At 38.2% G+C, this 22,527-nt stretch overlaps 1 protein-coding gene across 2 annotated transcripts in view; it reads right to left on the reverse strand.

The window, feature by feature from the left end:
* LOC137304147 (AP2-associated protein kinase 1-like) overlaps positions 1 to 22,527 on the reverse strand; it is a 77,475-nt gene that overhangs the window by 14,801 nt on the left and 40,147 nt on the right. For both annotated transcript variants that reach the window (XM_067972647.1, XM_067972648.1), the window contains exons 3-11: positions 14,762 to 14,870; positions 11,321 to 11,463; positions 11,117 to 11,235; positions 8,217 to 8,298; positions 7,909 to 8,041; positions 7,696 to 7,799; positions 6,119 to 6,198; positions 5,746 to 5,927; positions 3,630 to 3,844 (exon numbers count right to left, since the gene is read on the reverse strand). In XM_067972647.1, the coding sequence (XP_067828748.1) occupies positions 3,630 to 3,844; positions 5,746 to 5,927; positions 6,119 to 6,198; positions 7,696 to 7,799; positions 7,909 to 8,041; positions 8,217 to 8,298; positions 11,117 to 11,235; positions 11,321 to 11,463; positions 14,762 to 14,870 (1,167 nt within the window). The remainder of the gene's footprint in view (positions 1 to 3,629; positions 3,845 to 5,745; positions 5,928 to 6,118; positions 6,199 to 7,695; positions 7,800 to 7,908; positions 8,042 to 8,216; positions 8,299 to 11,116; positions 11,236 to 11,320; positions 11,464 to 14,761; positions 14,871 to 22,527) is intronic.

Consider the following 22,527-nt stretch of genomic DNA (forward strand, 5'->3'; position numbering starts at 1 on the left):
TACCTACTATGATAAATGTGGGCCTAAGGCGCGAAATCTGCACGTGCAAGGACTTTGCTTTTTTGGGTAGGATGCCAATTTACAGGCAGATGTGTGCTCTCGGTTCAGACGCATTCAGTTTAGCTTGGATCACAGCGATCATTTCATTTAGGGGCCTTGCAGGCAGCTGGGGATTTAATTTAATCAGTCTGCGCTGAGTTAAAACAAGTCCAAGAGATAAAAAGGACCATATGCTAGCCTATTGCACCACTCAATCCTCCCTTCCTTCTCTCTCCCCCAACAAAAGAATGAGCTTTCATTCTGTCCATAAGTTCCAAAGATAAATTCTATAATTAATGTAGCAATATACTATTGAGATGGATTACCTAAAGCTTTATTTCCAAAAGAAACAAGTAACTGCCTAGAACTAAGGACACAGGCCAATCTAAATACAAGGCCTGACAAACCATGATATCTGTACTCAATTGGAGGAATGCACCAATAGGTTAAAAAAACCTCAGGAATGTAATTTATGTTCTGACAATTTTAAGCAAAAAAAAAATCATGGAAACCTGTAACTGATTGGACTGCGAAACCAAATACGCTAGGTCAAGCACAAGATGAAGCTCATTAACTCAATGTGCAGATGACAGCGACACAGATGTTACTGTTTTAATCGCAAAAATCTTAAGTTTGCTTGAATCGTGATTACAAAGGGGAATGTTACTATGTCTAATGTATTTAGTTGGTCACCTGTGGAGTTGCACATAGGAAGTCAAGACCAAGTATAGTCTTCAGGTCAGAGGCTAATTGGGATCAGCGCATGCAGATGTAATTCAGTCCCCACTTTACAATCATACATTCTGTACTTATTTTTATATAATACTTCGATTTAATATTTGTCGTTAAAAATAGCAAAATATAACAGCAGTGTGTAGCAGAGTTGGTTGGAGTATAGGAGTTTCTCTGTATTAACATGCTGAGGAGCTGGGAAATGCAAAACTGAGGTGCTGCAATGCCAACATTGGCATCAAAATGGCTCATTTGCATAAGTAGTTTCTGCTATAAATGAGTACATATGGATCTAGATTAGAAACAGTTGTCCCAGGAAGTGCACACAAATTCAAGGTTTTTACTATATTGATAGATATAGATTGGATATATTTTATAACCTCAATACTAATGGGTGGCCACCAGTTGCACCATAAGCAAACCAAGTGCCCCTGGAACAAAGGACTGGAGGTGAAATAAGTACAAAATGAAGAAAATAATTTTCCTGGCACCAAAAAAAAACCTCTTCCATTTCATAATGTATGCTTTGGGGTGTGAAGCAATTCTTTGATATTATATCACCTACAACAAAGCAAGACCACCTTAAAGGGGTATTACCTTACAGCTGGTAAACAGAAACTCTCAAGTGTTACCAGCAGATCTGGAGCAATAAATCTAACCACAGAGAACAGAAGTCACCTGATGCTTAGAAGTTTCCAGAAAGGCAGAGGAAAAAGGTTGTCTTCAGCCAAATTGAGGTTCTGAATAATCCCATAAAACAGAGGAAATGTTTAAGGGCATATCCCCTCCCGAGAAATGAAGACATTAAAAGTAAACAAACATTCAGCTATCATAAATCCTAAACAACCTGACCAAATTCCTGTTTTGGAATACAACCACAATGTCTATGTTCTAATAAGCCCACCTCTGAAAGGCAATTTACACAGCATCAAGATGGAAAGTCCAGTCACTGGTGTGTACCCTAACTCTACCTAGGAATTCTACTGCCACATTCTGTATTCCCGATCGATCTTGGGCAGAGAACACCAAGTAGATCTGCCAACAATGTCAGATTTTCAGCATCTGTGAAAGAGCACGAGACACCTTGTTTAGTTAACAGCTAACCACAATTTAAATTGTCTGCCAGTGTGTGTGTGTGTGTGTGTGTGTGTCTGTTTGCCCCTGAATATGATCCCTCAAGTATGCAATTTTTTTGTAAGATGGTTTGTGGCTGACTCCAACATCTTGGCTGAAGGTTCTTTGCTGATGAGCACTTCATCTGATGAAGCAAGTGTTGATCTGCTACCCAGCTTACTGTCACGATAGCCTGCTTTTGCTTAGTATGCTCAGAGACCACTAGTGAGCCGGTGCTGCCTACTGGTTATTTTCTAGGTCTTGGGGCAACAAAGCAACTCAGACACACTGCATCAGCCAACACTCTGGCTGGTACCAAGAATATTAGCACAGGCCCTATAAATTTTTCATCATTAGAAATGCATATCAGACATTGCTCTGCCAACAGAAGTTGAAGCACTACCTTACTCTCTTCTAAGAGATAGCAGCCTCAATCACAGCTGTCGGCACTTGCTGTTGTTTGACGTCACCCAGGGTGGTGCACAATCTCCCGATTGGCGATATTGGGCAGCTGATTATGTCCTCAACACCTCTCTGGCCTGAGCGTCAGTTGGCCTTTGATCAAATGGACTAACTTCGCACTTGATAAAGCAGGAAGATGACTGAGAAAGTGGCATCAGCATTAGAGGTGGCTATAAATGTTTCTGATCGTCACATCAAGTAATTTTTGAGAGAAATGAGCAGAGGCTCGACTCCTAGAAGCTGCAGCTTGTAGGAAGACAAATACAAAATACTTTTTCATTACCATGGAATGCCCAGAAAGATGTGCAAAGTTTAAATCCTGGCACTAGTATTGATCAAAACAGGCTTCAACTGAGATAGACCCAGTCTGAAGGACTGCATCACGAGGCACAGCATGATGGGACTTGAAAAGAAAGAACGTTTAATGGAAAAATAAAAGTTTCCCAAAAAATCATGGTGTGCACTGAACCAAGCAGATTATATATAAAGTGATTATGAATCTCCAATGAATGAACAAAAAGGACTTGAGAACAGCACAGCTTACAATGAGGCAAAAGCACTGAGGGACAATCAAAGTCAAAGTCAATTATGGCTCTGGAGCAAGTGAAATAGTGCAATTAAATTTTGCAAGGCACAAAATCTTAAAGGGGGCTGTCCATTTGGACTATCCTGTTGGTACCTGGAGGATCGATGAGTGAAGCAGCAATAGGTTCAGTGAAAATCTATGAAGTTTATATTGATTAGACACTGATTTGTACATACCTGGGAATAGGACATGTACACAGTTCAAAGCATGTTCAGCCTCTCAAAGAACTCATTGCCAGAGGATAAATGTAATAAGTTTGGTTAAAATCTGGTAACAGGAAATAAGTGTAAACAATTTTACAACACCAAGTTATAGTCCAGCAATTTTATTTTAAATTCACAAGCTTTCGGAGGCTTCCTCCTTCCTCAGGTGAACGTTGTTGGAAATGACATTTTTTCATTTCCACATCGTTCACCTGAGGAAGGAGGAAGCCTCCGAAAGCTTGTGAATTTAAAATAAAATTGCTGGACTATAACTTGGTGTTGTAAAATTGTTTACAATTGTCAACCACAGTCCATCACCGGCATCTCCACATCAGGAAATAAGTGAAGTGAGTTAACTATTTTTCTGAAATTCTAGAAAATGAATAGTGAAGATTCGAGTACCAGATAAGGGCTGTTTACAATGCACCCATCTGCTTTTGGTGATTGTATGGGAAGAAAAACAATGTACAGTTTGAAATGAAATTGAGTATTACCTGTGCTGCCTGAAGCATTTGCTGTTGCTGGAAATAGGCTTGTTGCTGGTGCAGCAAATACTGCTGTTGAAGTAACAGATGTGCCTGTGGTTTCGGTTGCAGATGCTGCTGAGGCTGAAGCTGAAGCTGAGGCTGGGATTGGGGCTGTGCTGGCTGAATTTGTGCTTGTTGACCATGTAACTGAGCAATGTGCCCACTACTTGCAGCCACGGCTCCTGTGCAAACCAAGAATTTCAAAATGTTTATTTTCCCAGCAGATCTTTAATGAACTGCAAAAATTCTTTCACCACTCAGCCTAAAAGTTACGAGTGGAACACTTGTATTGTTGCAAACCCCATAGAGTCTGGATTTATCAAACTTCGATAAAGCAGATCCTTGATTATCTGCAAGAATTTTTGTAGTAGTCAGGATTTCGTTTTGCATACACCAGTTGAAATACAACCGAATGTTTTTACTTGATTTTTCACAGACTCTAGTTCTTGATCTAGCAGCTATTATCTGGAAATCAAGGACTTGGTAGATATTATCATCTTGCCAGCTCTGATAAAGCTTCTGGATAAGGCACCTTCACAACTTCAGTTCCAAGAGACCAACAGGAATCAGGCTGCCAGCAAATGTTTCTTCCCCCCCCAAGAATATCTAAGTTTCAAAATGAAAAACCATCCTGGCAATTTGAGTAAGTAATCTAATTGTCCAATCAGAAGTTAAAGATAATTCACTGTATCAGACTAAATTAGGGACTCTCAATTATTGCAATTTTCATCATTCAGCACGATAGAGAGAGAAAGCAATCATTAAGGCTGACAATAGAAGTTCCATTGTATATAGAATCTCAATATTTTGCAGAAAATTGAAAGAACTCCAATTTATTTTTTTTAAACCATAAAAGTCTCTGATAAGTTAGCAAACTTGAGAAGTTTATCACCACTATCGTTTCAGGTCTCAAACACAAAGGCTGCTCTGCCATCAGTACGCAATTCTGGAGTTCAGTGGTGGTTGGTATCCAGCTTTGAAAAGGATTACTATTGCTAAGAGTCAGAGGCTGGAAAATTCAGTACCAGCTGAACAGATAACAGTACCCAGTTGGTACTGAGCTTTTCAGTCTGAGTCCGCACAATAGGCGTCCTTTTTGGTCCTGGATTCCAACCACCACTGGACTCTATAGAACTGCTTGTTGATGGAACAGACGGCCAATGTCAGCTGAGTGGCTCCCTGGCTGGTCTCCAAGGGACTGCGGATCATATTGTAAATCTAATTTCTTCTGCAAGGGAGACTTCAAAAATTAAGGTGATTTTTATCAACTATTTGTTTCCCCCCCCCTCCCAAGAGAGGGGGAAAAGTAGTTTACATTACATTTCCACTTGCACTTAACTTCTTTAAATTAATAAATCTTTATCCTAGCTTGAAATGGCCTGCAATTGCTATGGTATTGGTTCTCAGCACAATTTACTGCCAAGGCCCACCTAAACACTTAAAAGTTGAATTATTTTTGGTCAAAAGACACATTTAAATGTTTTGGGTTTTGTGTACAGTGAATTGCTGAAAGAATTGCAAATAGACTTTTTTTTAAATGTTTGGCGTATAGAATGCACCTACTCTTGGCAAGCTAGGCTTTAAAAAAAATTTTTAGTTAATTCTCATCCAGAGTGCAGCTGTTTTTATTAACGTGTTCACACTCTATCTAGCAGCATAGTTCTAGGGGAAACATTCTTGAAAAAAATTAATGCCAGACACTTCACAATCATTCCTCAATTTACAACTTTTCACACGCATGTCAATTTTCAGCTCTGTGCATAACAAAAGCAGGCAGATTGCAGTGTGCTTATTTTCAAAAGGAAACCAGCATTTCAGGGAGTCACCTATAAAGATATGATTTGAGGATGCACCTGCAACTGTTACAAGTCAAGTGACTTGTTAAAAAAAAATTGTGGGTTCAATGCCACTTGCAACTGTAAAACTAAACTGTTATTTTGTAAAAGATTGCCAAACAGACCCGCTGCTTTTTTTTTTGGTGGGGTTGGGGGGGGGGGGGGGGGTGAAAATGTGGAAGGAAATACATGTAAACTTGTATCTTCATCAGATAATATAACAGTGATGATAAAAATGTGCTACACACCTGCTGGTTGAGAGACTAACTGTGCAGTTGCTGGTTGAGAGACCAACTGTGCAGTAGCTCTCTTCCTTGGAGTCATACCAGGCTGAATCGTCAGAATGCTTGAAGACAAAGTTGGCTGGCCAGCTTTAGGCCTTTGGCGAGGTGCTATTGAGGTTTCTGTAGTAGGGACTCGGTCTGTAAGCCTAAGAGAGGTTAATATGAAGAGTAAATTTATAAGTTCACATCCAAGTTAAAAAAAGCTGCATCACTTTTTAAAAACAAAATCAGTGGAACATACAAGTTTGGACTACAGTTTAAAAGGCATCAGGAAATTTCTTATATTGGTGCTAAAAAGGAACAAAATTCTGAAGCAACAATGCAGTGACCAGTTTACCTTGCTCTTTGTTGAGATTTTTTAACAGCAACTTCACTAGCTTTTACTGGTACTGGCATTTTCACTGGAATCGGCGCATTCTGGAAAACAAAAACACATCTTGAACACAAAGCACATTTACTGCTCCATCTTAAAAAAAAAGATAAAGTACAGAATGCTGACTTTAAAATTAAACTGCCTCAATAGGAAAGTAATCATCCAAAATACTAGGATTGTGAAATTTAAAGCAAAGGAAAATGCTCCAAATCTCAAGTTTCTCCCCCGCCCAAAACCAGATGTAAAGATTTGTGAATTTGAAACATCACTTTCAAAGTCTATATTTGCTTTTACTTTTATGCAAACCCAACCTGCTTAATATCTAGTGAACCTGCTTCACTGACCATCTTCAGACCTTATTTACTGAGCTGCAAAAAAAAGTCCTCCAAACTTTCTACGGTCAGAATGTGCACAGGAAAAAAAACACAAGGACAAGTATTTACTAAAATTACAAAGTACAGTACAGATGAGGCAGGCCATTTGAGTCCATCCTTTTATTGAAGCCTATGATTCCCCCCATCACAACATCTAACTTGCTTCTTGAATAACTCAGCATTTTGCCTCCACTGATAATGGTGAAGAGGTGCACCGGACATGAGTTCTGAACTTGCCTTTCATCACTTTGTACAAACTTCCCTTTGTCTTGGTTTAATTTGAGATAGTGCTCTGGATTAACCTTTTTTAAAAAATTCCACTTAGTATTTTGTATACCTCTATTAAGATAATTTCTCATTTGCTGTCTATAAAGGATGAAAAATCCTAGTTTTTTAACCTTTCCTGATAATTCAGTCCTCTGGCACTAGGGAACAGCCTCGTTGCCAGATGTTGGAGGTTTCCCTTGCGATCGGTGCTCAGAACTGAATGCAGTTTTTTTTTTTTTTATTCGTTCACGGGATGTGGGCGTCGCTGGCAAGGCCGGCATTTATTGCCCATCCCTAATACAATACTTACCCCTATAGCATTCTTCTCACTCAATATTAAAAAACCTGTATTTCTGCATCTTCATCCAGCCTATTTCTAATTTTTAGAATACACTTCCATGTCTGGGCTCAAGCCAAGAACTGATTTTCCAAGTTTGTGTCATTCTAAATGTCAGATTCTATTTACCTAACAAAAATGGCCAGTTAATCTAGGATACATCACATCAAACTGTCATGTAGTGCTGCTACATTAGACATGGTCAAAGCAGAACTGATATTTTGTGCTGCAGAATTATAGCTCCCAAAAAATGTCCCGGTTGTTTCAGTTTCTCTCGACTCCTACAAGAATGTTTCCCATTGAGCTTTTATACAGTTAGAGCACAACTCAAACTTGCAACTAGAATCACAGAGCACCTGTAACTCAATTTGTGCATGACCTACATAACTGACTTGCAAATTTTACAACATCCACATTCATTAGCATAGGCGACCACAATCTGGATAATCTAGCACCATCTGCATAGGACTGTATAAAGTGGGCTCTACATAGAATTAATTATTCCTGTCAAAAGATTTATTTCTTTGTGGTTTCATTGAAACCCAGTAAGAAAGCATACTTACACCGATGTTCTTAACTGGACATGTCCTCTTTGACAGCCTAAATGCAAAGAAAGAAACCTGATAAATATCAGGTCTCTTGTCTGGGTCTGCCTCGAGCATATACCCTGCAAAAAGATAACATTTTATCAGTTTATGCAAATGAAGAAAATTTAGGCAAAGTAGCAACAAAAAAAAATTAACTTGGAAAATGAATCACAAGAGCGGACTACTTACGTATTAAACAGTGCATTTCATTGGAATATCTAGAATTATCCGGGATTGTAAAACTTCCATCACAGATGGCTACTTGGCTTTCTCCAAATGGCAAGGTAAAGAAGCACAGTTTGTAAAGTAAACACCCAAGTGCCTAAGAGATTAAAAATAAAGGAAGTTAATCTAGAGATCAACTATTCAGCAACTTTATTGCACACAGGCAAGTCAAATTAATTCTAAGAAATTGAGAGAGAGATAGAAAGAGCATATGGGATCACACATAGTCCTCATCAACATGTGTACCCAGAAGCGGATCAATCCTTACATACCCATACGTCAGCTTTAGTGGTAATAGACTTTCTACTGTAGAGGTTAACCATTTCTGGTGCTCTGTATGACAGCGTTGTATATCTGAAAATTAGAGAAAATTACATTATTCATGCAACAAAGCACTATCTTGTTGTGAGAAACTACTTTTCCCACTGTTGGTTTTCTGTATGTCAGCTTGTGTTTACACTAAAGGTTAGCTTCATAGAATCATAGAAAATTTACAGCACAGAAGGTAGCCTTCAGCCCATCGTGTCCGCACCAGCCGAAAATGAGCCACCCAGCCTAATCCCATTTTCCAGCACTCGATCCATAGCCTTGTAGGTCACGGCACTTCAGGTGCACATACAAGTACTTTTTAAATGAGTTGAGGGTTTCTGCCTCTACCACCCTTTCAGGCAGTGAGTTCCAGACCCTCACCACCCTCGGTGAAAAATTTTTTTCCTCAGCTCCCCTCTAATCCTTCTACCAATCACTTTGAATCTATGCCCCATGGTTATTGACCTCTCTGCTAAGGGAAATAGGTCCTTCCTATCCACTATCGAGGCCCCTCAATTTTGTACACAATTAAATAACCCCTCAGCCTCTTCTGTTCCAAAGAAACCAACCCCAGCTTATCCAATTTTTCTCTCATAGCTAAAATTCTCCAGTCCTGGCAACATCCTTGTAAATCTCCTCTGTACCCTCTCTAGTGCAATTACATCCTTCCTGTAATGTGGTGACCAGAACTGTACACTGTACTCAAGCTGTGGCCTAACCAGTGTTTTATACAGTTCCAGCATAACCTCCCTGCTCTTATATTCTATGCCTCAGCTAATAAAAGAAAGTTTTCCATATGCCTTTTTAACCACCTTATCTATCTGTCCTGCTACCTTCAGGGATCTGTGGACATGCACTCCAAGGTCCCTCACTTCCTCTACACCTTTCAGTATCCTCCCATTTATTGTGTACGCTCTTGCCTTGTTTGCCCTCCCCAAATGCATTACCTCACACTTCTCCGGATTGAATTCCATTTGCCACTTTTCTGCCCACCTAACCACTCCATTGATTTCTCCCTGCAGTCTACATCTTTCCTCCTCACTATCAACCACATGGACAATTGTTGTATCATCTGCAAACTTCTTAATTATGCCTCCTACATTTAAGTCCAAATCATTAATATATAATCACAAAAAGCAAGGGACTTAGTACTGAGCCCTGCAGAATCATACTGGAAATAGCCGTCCAGTCACAAAAACAGCCGTCGACCATTACCCTTTGCTTCCAGCCACTGAGCAAATTTTGGATCCAACTTGCCACTCTCCCTTGGATCCCAAGGGGTTGTACTTTTTTGACCAGTCTGCCATGTAGGGACCTTGTCAAAAGCCTTGCTAAAATCCATGTAGAATACATCAAATGTACTATCCTCATCGACCCTCCTTGTTACCTCCTCACAAAATTCAATCAAGTTAGTCAGACACAACCTTCCCTTAACTTGATAACCTGTCCTTGATTATGCCATACCTTTCTTAGTGACAGTTTATCGCGTCCCTCAGAATTGATTCCAATAATTTGCCCACCACTGAGGTTAGACTGACTGGCCTGTAATTACTTGGTCTATCCTTCGCTCCCTTTTTAAACAAAGGTACAACGTTAGCAGTACTCTAGTCCTCCAGCACCACGCCTGTATCCAGTGAAGATTGGAAAATGGTCAGAATCTCCGCTATTTCCTCCCTTGTTTCTTTCAACAGCCTGGGATACATTTCATCCGGCTCTGGTGATTTATCTACTTTCAAAGATGCAATATTCATATATGAAAGTTTCAAAACCAAAAAAGATGTTATGAAAAACAAAAGTCTTGTTTGAATTGGACAGTACCATTTGCATTTGTAAAACTATAGTAGAAGTAACTCATAGAATGTAAAACTCTACAATGATACCTCAAACAGTCTAGTATAATAACTACTGCCAATTTCACTAACAAAACTCAGAACTGTTGTATGCATTGAGAATTTTTTTTAAATTACACATGCAACTATATATGACATGCCCACAGACCTCATTCAGTAATTTAATTTCAATAAAAGCAGGCAAGTCCACATCCACTTAGGCCATAGTTATCTGCTGGAACAAAGATGGTGACTCATCCCAAAAGGAAATAGAAAACATATAAGCCTTCACAAAGATGGCAGAGGGAGCAGAGATGACAGATGGATTTGGTTAGTGAGTAGTCAGAACTTGGGGCCATGTGATAGGGAGATTTATTGTACATTTGAGCCATTTACAGTGGATGACTGAATCAATACAGAGCAAATGTAAGGTGGGTAGAACTTTTTCCATCTCGAAGGTAAAGTTGATAAGCATCAACAAATCAACCAGAGATGAGGGAACGGAGAAATGTAGAAGGGCTGCTCCAACAGGTTGAAAATGTGTAGAAGCTGTGGCAATAAAGTAATGCTAAACACATGAATTTAACAAGACATCAAATGGTAAATTGTGTGGGGGGGAATAAAGCTGCAGTTTAAATCGAAGGGTACCAACTGTAAATAGCAACAGCTTATGACGATCATGTTAAAAAAAAAATCACAAAATTACCCTCTCCAAAAAATATTCTTAAATACAATATTTAAATCAGATTTCTTCTGAAAACATTTATAAATACAGCTGTTCAATCATGCTAGAAGCTACAGGAAATACATTGAAAAATAAATTGAAGCAAATTCCACAGGAGGATAGAGTAATTATTTTTAAATTACAAAGCTAGCATGCATTACAGTAGTTACAGCTGGATCAGCAGTTAACAATAGCAATCAACTATGCAGAGGGAGTGATAAAAATAGTTCCTTGCAAGTTTTATTGTATTTTCAGCTTTAAAGCTAATTCAACAGCAGGTACAGGATTTTATATGAGAAGAAAAACATACTTCTTTATTTCCTCCTCAACTGCACCAACCCCAGTGTGAGGACGTATAAATCTGTTTGTTGCACTTCCAAAATCACACAGGACATAACTACCACTATCGTGAAGTAGAAGATTTTCAACCTAGAACAAAACAGAAAGTGCACTGAACAAACACTACATTTATGCGCTAGAAGTTTGAGTTTGATATTTCTCAAGTAATTCTCACCTTAAGGTCTCTATGAATAATTGGAGGTTTGCATTGATGTAGCCTAGCCACTGCTTCACAAGTATCACAGAATATTTGCAGCACTTCAGTTTCACTAAATCCAGACTGCAATCGCTGGTTCATCAAATTGACAACCTGACCACCTAGGAGTACAGAAAAATCTGATTTATTAAAGCTCACTTTTGATTTAATAAAATTCGACCACACTGAAAAATATTTTACATAATGCCCATTAAAAGTACTGGTCTCCTAGTCTAAGGTCTTAACTTATTAGTTTCAATCCATATCTTAGTTATATTCAAGCTATTAAAGGGTGATTCAGGATGGCAAAAAGGGAACTGGAAACTACAGCTGATGCTAAACAGAAATTTTTCCAGTACCACAAAAGCAAGTGGATAGAGGTGAGAATGTTAAAGATACAGTACCAATGGGGATGAAAATGTTGAGCAGAGAATGGTTAATATACTTAATGAAGACAACAGTAAAGTGCCCTGCACTGACAGAAATAATCAATGCAGATTTACAAATTTCAACATCAAGACAATCTAGCCAGGTTTACACATGAATAAATTCCTGGGAACAAATGCTTTCCATCCCAGGGTACTAAGGCCGTCTAGGGATGACATTTGTGAAGTGCTGACAATGATCACTCAATACTGAAGAGATACTACTAAATTAGAAGCAACTAATGTAGTACCCACGTACAGGGAAAGAGGTATATTTAACCCAGGTAAGTACAGATCAATATCTGGTAAAATAATGGAATTGAATATTAGGAAAAAAATCTGTATAAGACCAATCTAGTAAACAAACAGTCAACATGGCCAGAGCAGGGGGAACATCTTGCATAACTAACCAGTGTAACTTTTTTTTTGAGGAAGCGATATTCTAATGGTGAAAAACCATGTGATGTGGTGTACTTAAATTTCCAAAAAGCCTTCAATACTCATTAAAAGACTATTATTAAAATTAAAGCAGTGAAAATTCAGGGTCAAACCCGGATGCAGGTAAAGAATTGGCTATAGGAAAGAAAACGATACTTTTTAGGGGAATAAAGACTTCAGGTGGTGGGTGGTGGGAAGGGGGACTGAGCAGAGTACTCCACAAATCAGGACTGGGGCTTCTAATTTATCAGAATGACTTGGATTCAGAAACACAAAACAAACTTGTCAAATTCACAGCTAATACTAAATTAGGGGACAGTAGAGTCAGACTCAATCTGAAGAAAAACTACTTTCTACACCAGATATTTTAGATTTCTCTTCATACATGTTATTTGGTTATTCATGCACAATGAAGTTTTACCTATTTAGTTACTAAAGTACACAGGTTTGTGCTGCATTAGCAGCTTGCTGCATTATCTGTTACATATGATTAAAACAGCAACAGCATTCATTTTACTTTATTCAGTTTTCTACTTATAAATTTTGTTTTGTACAATTATAACACTTCCCAGTTCAACAGATTACAATGTGATGCAATCTTATACAGGTCTAATTATAAATGTTAGTCTGTTTCTTGCTTTCCCTGAAGTAAAAAAAAATCACTTAAAAGTCTCATGAACTTTTTATCTCAAAAGGTTCTAGAATTCATCCTTCCACTCATTGAAACTATTTGAAAAAAGGAAAAACTTATAAACATAATATTTGGAAAAACAGTTATAAATACAAATATTTTGAAATTATAGGCCGAGGGAGACATGCTTCCAGTTATTGCACTGAATCATACAGACACACGGCTGGAACATTCTGCACATGCACAGACTGCAGCATCAAGTGTAGTTGGTCTCACCTTCAGCTGCAGCCCTGGAAAGAACATCAATACCAACCCCAGCTTTTTGAGAGGGTGAAGCCTCTTAAATAATATTAAATAAAAAGTACTCAAACACAAAAGACAAATTTATAGGTAAGTTAATCAGGTTATGGTGAAACATAATTTTTATACGTTGTCAATGTGTTATAAACCTTAATTTCCACATTAGTAATTTCAGTTATGAAAAAAATAGCAGCTGAATTAAAAGTTTAAAAAAGGCAAGTATATTTGAATGATAGTTTCTGTCTTTTCCATATTAGTAGATTGTTTGACAAACCTACTGGAGTTTTTTGAGGATGTAACTGGGAGTATAAGGGAGAACCAGTGGATGTGGTTTATTTGGATTTTCAGAAGGCCTTTGATAAAGTCCCACATAAGAGGTTGGTGTGCAAAAATTAAAGCACATGGGATTGGGGGTAATATACTGGCATGGATTAAAAATTGGTTAACAGACAGGAAACAGAGAGTAGGAATAAATGAGTCTTTTACAGGGTGGCAGGCGGTGACTAGTGGGGTATCGCAGGGATCAGTGCTTGGGCCCCAGCTATTCACAATATATATCAATGATTTGGATGAGGGAACCAAATGTAATTTTCCAAGTTTGCTGACGACACAAAACTAGTTGGGATTGTGAGGAGGATGCAAAGAGGCTTCAAGGCGATTTAGACAAGGTGACTGAATGGGCAAATACATGGCAGATGCAGTTTAATGTGGATAAATGTGAAGTTATCCACTTTGGAAGGAAAAACAGAAAGGCAGAGCATTATTTAAATGGTGATAGATTGGGAAATGTTGATGTACAAAGGGACCTGGGTGTCCTTGTACACCAATCACTGAAAGCAAACAGGCAGGTGCAGCAAGCAGTTAGGAAGGCAAATGGTACGTTGGCCTTCATTGCAAGAGGATGTGAGTACAGGAGCAAGGATGTCTTACTGCAGTTATACAGGGCCTTGGTGAGACCACACCTGGAGTATTGTATGCAGTTTTGGTCTCCTTACCTAAGAAAGGATATACTTGCCATAGAGGGAATACAGCAAAGGTTCACCAGTCTGATTCCTGTCGTATGAGGAGAGATTGGGTCGACTCGGCCTGTATTCACTCGAGTTTAGAAGAATGAGGGGATCTCATTGAAACATAAAATTCTGACAGGGCTAGACAGGCTGGATGCAGGGAGGATGTTTCCCCTGGCTGGAGGGGTCATAGTCTCAGGATACAGGGTAGGACATATAGGACTGAGATGAGGAGAAATTTCTTCACTCAGAGGGTGGCAAACCTGTGGAATTCTCTCCCACAGAAGGCTGTGGAGGCCAAGTCACTGAATATATTTAAGGTGCTAGATCGATTTCTGGACACAAAAGGCATCAAGGGGTATGGGGAGAGCGCGGGAATATGGTATTGAGATAAAGGATCAGCCATGATCATAGTGAATGGCGCAGCAGGCTCGAAGGGCCGAATGGCCTACTCCTACTCCTATTTTCTATGTTTATTATTCTTATTTATTCAATTTTTGAATATGAAAATTTCAAGATGCTAAACGTACTACAAAGCACAATGTGCTTGTTATCGGTGTGTGCACGTACGCATGCATAGAAGTATATAGATTATACAGATAAATAAACATCAACAAACCTCTGCAGTATTCCATTAGAATAAGGACCTCCCACACATCACTAGCATTTATCGAGGTAACACTGGAATCCAGGTAGTTAACAATATTTTTATGTCCAGACAGATCTTTCTGTTTTTTAAAAAAAGAGAAAGTGAGATACTTTTAGCAACTTCTAAGAAAGTAAACATTTAACAATTGTTTTGAAAAGTTTATTGTTCATTTTATTCAAAATATAAAAGAAAGTGCTGCAAAAACACAGGTGGTTTTGTCAGCATTGACAGAATCCAGTATAAACAAACATTCACCTATATACAGAAAACATACTTCCAATGAACGGTCTACTCCTGAAAGGTTATCCCATCTTTTCAGATCTTGACCAATGTGTTTTATTTCCATCACTGTTTATTTCAGTTTCTAGCGTTTTCAGTTGTTTCATTTCAGGTCTGCAGGTTAAAATGCATTCCCCTACCTGGTCCAGAAACAGACGTCAACTCATCTGAAATTCACATGCAAACCCAGAGACTGACATGTATGGTTTCCCTACGGTTTTTATTTTTAAATAAAACAATCGTGCAACCAAATTGTGGCTCTATGCTGTATATTAAATGTAAACAATTTTACAACACCAAGTTATAGTCCAGCAATTTTATTTTAAATTCACAAGCTTTCGGAGACTTCCTCCTTCCTCAGGTGAACGTTGTTGGAATGTAGATTATTTACAGATTTGCTGATTTATAGGTGCAGTTTATTATTTACAGATTGTACAAGATGCTCAAGTTTCAAACAATATTAAATTGACATCTGAACATCTCGTACGAAGCATAAAACCCTCAGCCATCTTATTTGTAGAACACTTCACATGAAGTCTAGATCTTTGCTACTTCAGTTTGTACCTTTTGCCATCAAGGTTTTGGTTATTATTGCTGTTCAGGAGTATTACAACATCTAACTGTATATCCATTTACTAGTATGTATACATTCAGAGGCATTACTCACAGATAATGCACTAATGACAATAGCGTTGTACACTATGTGACAAATGTATTATTCTGCTGCTGAGATGGAGCTATTTTCATTGGCTTGAACCTTTCAAAAGGTCAAAGTTTAATTTCTGCAAGTAAACACAGTCTAAGATCACAGGATTTAATTGTTTGCTAAGGGAAGTTTGTAGATTGCAAAGTGCTTGTAAATTTCCACCTCAACATTTCTGACACAAGGCTATCAAAACCTTTATATAAAATAAGTTTTGTGTCTAATAAATACCATGTGCATAGTGAACATGCTAATTTTCTTCTTCCTAAATAATTAGGCAGGTGCAGTTTGCATTTCCTGTCAATTGATTTTCTTTTATTTGCAATCATTTTGCATAAAATAAATTCTCAAACATATCACACCAAAAGCAAAATCTTCCCAATCACCCTGCAGCAAAATAAAATTCTGAGATAAAGCCAGCCCTCACCCTTCCCACTATCGACCTCCAAAAGTAAAATTTGTTAATGAAAAAAACTCAATTCCGAATAAAAAAAACTCAAACACCTCATCGTTTCCTCTTTGGGCTGACTGTCTTTTACACCTGTATATGCAGACAATCCACACTCTCCACTCACTTCCCAACCCTCCCATGTTCTCTGCTCTACTAATCTTCAAATAAAAGTTTTCTAATGAGCTGAGCAATTGGCTGCAAACAGCACACTTCGATTGGTGTCCATCTAAAAATAAACTTAGCCGGTCAGATCTAAACTGCACCTATAAAATCAGTAAATCTACCCTGTTCCCCCACCCCATCACCACTTGCAAACAAGCTGTCTCTGGACTCTCTCGAAGTTCCCAAGCAAAAGACCAACCCAATGATGTTTGAGGTATGACAAAGAGTGAACAGCATGAGGCTCAGCTTTGGTATCTCCATGGTCAAAAAACCTGAGACACACGATCTGAATATGAAATGAGTGGCAACTTGGGCAACAGTGAAGGACTATCACTGCCGATGAAATTACATCTGAGCAAGATGGCACCTTTGAGGCACAGATAGAGAAACTCAGAAAAAGTGACTGATGCAATTGATAAAATACAATGATGCTTTTTGTCATCTATGTAACAACTATGTATTACTTTCAAACATTACAGTAAAATGTTGAAATTCAAGGTTTATAAATTTACAAGTTACTTATTGCCACACTATTTTGCCAAGATCTTCCTGCTATCAGTTAGTCAAAAAATTACACAACCATTCAAGAATCACAAGTGTGTCGCAATTACGTTAGCTGAAACATAAAACAAGTTAGACAGGGTGTTATATCATGGATAAGAGGAGAATCTATGATACACAAACTAGTGGGTTGAGGTCAAAGTCCCTTTCTGATTTGTCATAATTATTACACTGATTTGGATTGCCTGGAAACTACTGAAGCAAATTTCAATTTGGATTTGGAAGGTAAAGGTATGGAGTTTTAATTGGGAGATTCTTTTCTGAATAAACTGGAAGGGGAAGATTTGACCACAGTCAGGATTACTAGCCTAACTCCACCCTGTGTTCAATTATTTAAGATCTGGGCACATGGGATGCAATCTTGCCATTTAATGACTAGTACGCTGAATGTTATTCCAAGACATTTTTCATGCTGGAGTGAAGTAACTTTGTGCAGAGAAAAAAGTTAACTATATTTTGAAACCGAAGAGGTTATTGTAAGGATTTATTTTAAAAAACCAAACTCAGACTTCTTGGCGACAACACTATAAATAGCTGTGGGACTGAATTATCTAGGTCAGGTGCTGCCTTGTTGTTGAGCAATTTCTCTCCAGGGCATTTCCAGAATAGACTACTACACCGATAACTGCTACATGCTGATGGAGTGGCAGTTTACCATGTATTTTTGTCAATGAGTGAGATTATCCACAGATTAAGTAGTGTACCTTGTTCTTTGCAAATTTGGATCTTGTAGTGGAGGAGTGAACCTGATTACCTGAACCGCTATACAGCAAAAAGCTTCAGTTGCCTCTAAATTACCTACTTTTCTACCTCAATTTGTTTACATTTCAACCAAGCTCAATGTTTTAAATAGAAATCTTTTAATATAAATGTTAATACCCATGAAGTGAACTTGGACAACCATTCGACACATTTAATAGATTATATGCGCACAGGCAATATAACGAATATCCCGATTACCTATTTGTAAAACAAAAATTATTGCATTGCTTTCCCATTTCACCAAAAGGCATGGTGTTATGCTATTATGGCATGCAAAATCAAATAGATAATTATTGCTGAGTCTGCAGAGATGGAATATGTTTCAAAGTGAGAATGCTGAAACAGAAATTTTGCAGCGGTCTGACTTTTCCTTTTAAAAAGCATCAATGATATACCAACTCCATCCTCGCCACAACACAGGTGAGCACCACTTCTCAAAAGATTCAAAGTGGGCTGGTTATAGTTTAAAAGGAAGCTGCCAGACTACCAGGATTTTAACTTTGAATTAAATAATCAATAACATTTTGCCAACTGATTTCGACACCCTAACCTTAAAAGTCTCAATGTTAATGAACGTGCAAATAAAGCTTTACAAATCATATCAACTGAGAAAAGTATTTTAGTACATTCTTGGTGTACGAGTGTAAATAAACTTTGATTGTGTGTTGCTTTGAATATAAAAGTAACTAAAGTTAGTGTTCTTCCGTTGCTGGTACAGTTTGTGTAGCAATCTTATTTCTCTACACAATTCTGCTTTGATTAGGTCCACTAATCCATGTTATTTTAGAAAATACTCTTGATAAATTTGTGGAATATAAATAGTGTGTGTCACTCGGTAACAGACATGATATAAATAGCTTGAGCTTCACTGTTGAGTTATTGTCATTTTAATCCAAAGATGCTTTACTGTCTTGTAACATACAAGTCACTATTTTGTACAATGTAGACAAATCTTGTGAATCCCTTTTCTTTTGCTGGTGGTGGTGTCAAAGTGAGCAGTAGGTTTCCATGATACAAACATCTTGCAATAATGAATCAAGTGATTTTACAGCAGTAACACAGGATAAGATTTTGAAATCTAATACAGGGAAATATATTTTCAGTGGTGTAACAAATAATTGATAAGGATATATTTTTAGTCATGATGTTTTGCAAAAAAAAGTAACTATCAATTTCTTAGTCATATGATGTAAAGATAATTATGGAGGATTACACAAGTTCAAAAAAATAAATTTCTTCATACATTTTTACAGTCAGCTTAAATTCAGAAACTTGATCACACAGAATTTACAGCACAGAAACAGGCCATTTGGCCCAACTGGTCCATGCCATTATTCACGCTCCACACTAGCCTCCTCCCACCCTACCAGCATATCCATTAATGCCATCAACTGCAATTGCAGCATATCATTGCAATTCATGCATGAGTATTGATCACAATTATATTAAATTGGAAAGTTCTGTCACTCCTCCCAAAACTGAGATTCTAGGATTGCATGCAGGAATGCCTGAACATGAGCAACAGTGGGCAGACAGCCTCAGGAGATTGCAGAGGGGAAGCATATTTGCAACATCTTGTGGTATCTACAGGATCTTGGTTATGAGAACAGACTAATTCTTCCCCTCCTCCGTGCAAGAATGTAGCCCATTTTATACATATCCTTGCCACTTCTTGTACTCACATCTCTTTCTGTTCATTCCCATATAAAATGTTGCTACATTTAAAAAGCAAACTTCCTGTTTTAAAAGTAGGAACAGCTTAAGAAACATCAAGACATTGCTTAAACAGTCAGCCCGGAGAAGTTTACAAGTGTAAGCTTTGTTTTTTCACCTTCAGACCCATGCTCACATGCAAAATTTGCTTTTGCAACATTATATAATTACTGCTGCAGACTGCATTTTGTAAACTTTATAAACTAAACTTTTGTCAATTGCTATCTGATTTCAACAGTCCAGAAATTGCTGGAGGGACACATCTCACAATCAACGCCGTGAATTGGAGTTTTTCCCTCACCCTTTAGATCATATTTTGTGCCACAAATTGCTGGAAGTGCAAGTTGATAATGGGGATAAGCAAGGTCAATGGGGCATCTGGGACCTCCTGAACATCGGGTCCAATTTCTTTAACCAATGAAATTTAAGGATAAAGAAAGAAAAACAGAACGAGAGAAGGAAATAGGGTGAATGAGAGTCAAATTAGATATAGAAAAATAGAAATAGAGAGGGAAAGAAAGATTGGTTTGAGAGAAAAAAGAGACAAAAGGAAAAAAAAAGGTAAATTTTTTTTAAAAACGAACAATTTACTACCTGAAGGAATGAGACTCCACAGTTTCAATTGTTCCCTTTCTGGGCCTCCAAGGTTGCGTGGTATTGCAGGAACAGACATCTAGTCATTAACTGGGTCCTTATGACATGAAATAGCAGCCCTAAATGGCTGCAGATGAGATTCATTCATACTTAAGGCGCAAATCCAGCAATTTCATGACACTCCTGGGGAGGTTGACGGTGAGCACCCATTTTTGCAAGGCTAATGGCAGAGCGTCGCAAAAGGTTCAGCAATTTGTGACGCTTCACAATTCATGGCGTCCCTCTTCCTCGCCACAAATTGCTGGGTTTTTTTAAAAACGCAATAGTAATGGCGGGTGCCGTGAACTCGCCATTGCTTTTCCAGCAATTTCTGGACCAGTGTATTCACATCACATTAAGTGCGTAAGTAATTGAAAATAGGAGGGGTTGATTCTTCCCCCTCCACTTTTAAATCCTGAAGGGACAATATAAACAAAATACAACCGATGGAGAGGTGAGTTGTAATGTTGTACAGGTATGCAGTCTTGCCCAATGCTACATAATCACTGCCTTATGCAAGGGTGGCAGCAATTAGCTGACCCCAATGGTGCTGTAAGTACACTATGTAGTATAATACATTTCACAGCTAAGGACAAGTTACAGAATCTGACTTTGGTACTAGTCACATAGGGCAAACTTACTCGTAACTCAGGTCAGGAATCTTCTCCATAGAAATAATGATCAACACTTCAAATGGACTTCTGGGTAAGGTAACGCAGTCAAAACCTTGGGAGTCATTTGGATTCTGTAACTTTTGAGAAGAGGATTGTAGGTTTTTCTAGATCGAGCCAAAAGGCTTTCCTCATTCATGCTTAGCTGCTAAATAGCCCACTTTCAACAGGGAAATCAGCTAGTTTCTGGTCCTGGTTACTATCCAGTAACATTGTTGGAAGTGCATGTGTATGATTAGGCAAGGGCAGCACAGTACTTGGTTGAGATATAAAATGTGTGATAATCTTAGTAATTTACACTTCAAATATATTCTGCAGCATGAGAATGTAAAATCTATTGCAAATCTGTCAATGGGTAGGGGATATATCAGTCTGAATATAATGAATATATTTGCACTTGGCCTGAGTTCCCATGTGATTAGCTATTTACAGTAATAGCTGCCATTTAACACCTCAAACTTTTAACCACGCAGATGTTCAACCAATACCTGGCATTGAATGGACCAACATGATTCCCACCAATATTCAAATTGTTAAGCCTCATGCAATTCACACCTTGTACATTTATCTGCTATACTGGGTTTGGAGTTTCTGCAAAACCCATTAATTTAAGAGCTGATATCTATGAGGTTGCATATCTCTTTCACACCTTGCACATGTCATCTGCAGGTGATGTTACAAGGGGTGAAATGCATCAGGATTAAAGAACTGCATATAAACGAGATTAGAAAATTGGTTATACCATATACCATTCAGAATCAGATTATAGGAAGATAAGAACAGGATTCAGCCATTCAGCCATACCGTTCAATTAGATCATGGAATTTCAACTCCAATCACCTGTCTATGCTCCATATCCCACAATGTCCTTACCTAACAAAAATTTATCAATCACAGTCTTCAAAATTTCAATTGAGCCTGCATCCAAGGCATCCTCATCAGCAAATCTGATTGCTTTCACTAGCTGACTCAAATTATCATATTTATTAGCTAAAATGATCAAATTGTGGCTTAAATTATCAGATTTATTGAATGCAATTTGATAAATTGTCATGGTGGGATTTGAACTCCCATCCTTTGGGTTTCTAGTCCAGTACCATAACCACAATACTACCGCACCCCATAGGATGTATTTCCTTGCATAAACATGGCCTAAAGAAATGTCAAACCATTCTACCCAACCAGCCTTTTCCTTCAAACAGTCCACGTACAATGTGCACAGTCAATCTGTCGACGGTCATAAACAGCAACAGGTATAGCTCTTCTCCATCTCCTCCTTTCCTTCCTACCTCTTTCTATGGCCCATCTCTTATCCATCAACTCTATGCATGGTTTCAGTCTCTTCCTCGTGCTGTTATTCTTCTTCAACCATCCTATTTTTATCTTTGGTTTTCCCTGCACAGTGGAAATTTCTTCAGAGGCACAGTCCAGATTGCTTCAAACAACCACATCTTCATTTTCAAGCAAGAATTCACACACACCCCCGGCACTTTCCCACAAAAGCACAACACGTGCCCTAACCTCTTCAAATATGCCTCGTCAAACTTAACACATACAAGACATCTGGCCCAATTTGATAGTTTATAGCGAAGTAAACTACTGAGTTGGTGACTTATTTTTTGGTAAACCATTAAGTTCAGTTCATATTTGTTGCAGCTGTGCAGAATGACTATGGACTGTAGCAAATGCCATCACAATGGCAGTGCTTAGTGAAGGAGGCTACAAAAGCAGTGACTGGATTATAATATAGTGCTGAATTTTAAAGTGCAGATTTCAGCTCACGTCCATTTACACAGTATTA

The sequence above is a fragment of the Heptranchias perlo genome, chromosome 36 (assembly GCF_035084215.1).
Source record: "Heptranchias perlo isolate sHepPer1 chromosome 36, sHepPer1.hap1, whole genome shotgun sequence".
NCBI classification, from domain to species: Eukaryota; Metazoa; Chordata; class Chondrichthyes; order Hexanchiformes; family Hexanchidae; genus Heptranchias; species Heptranchias perlo.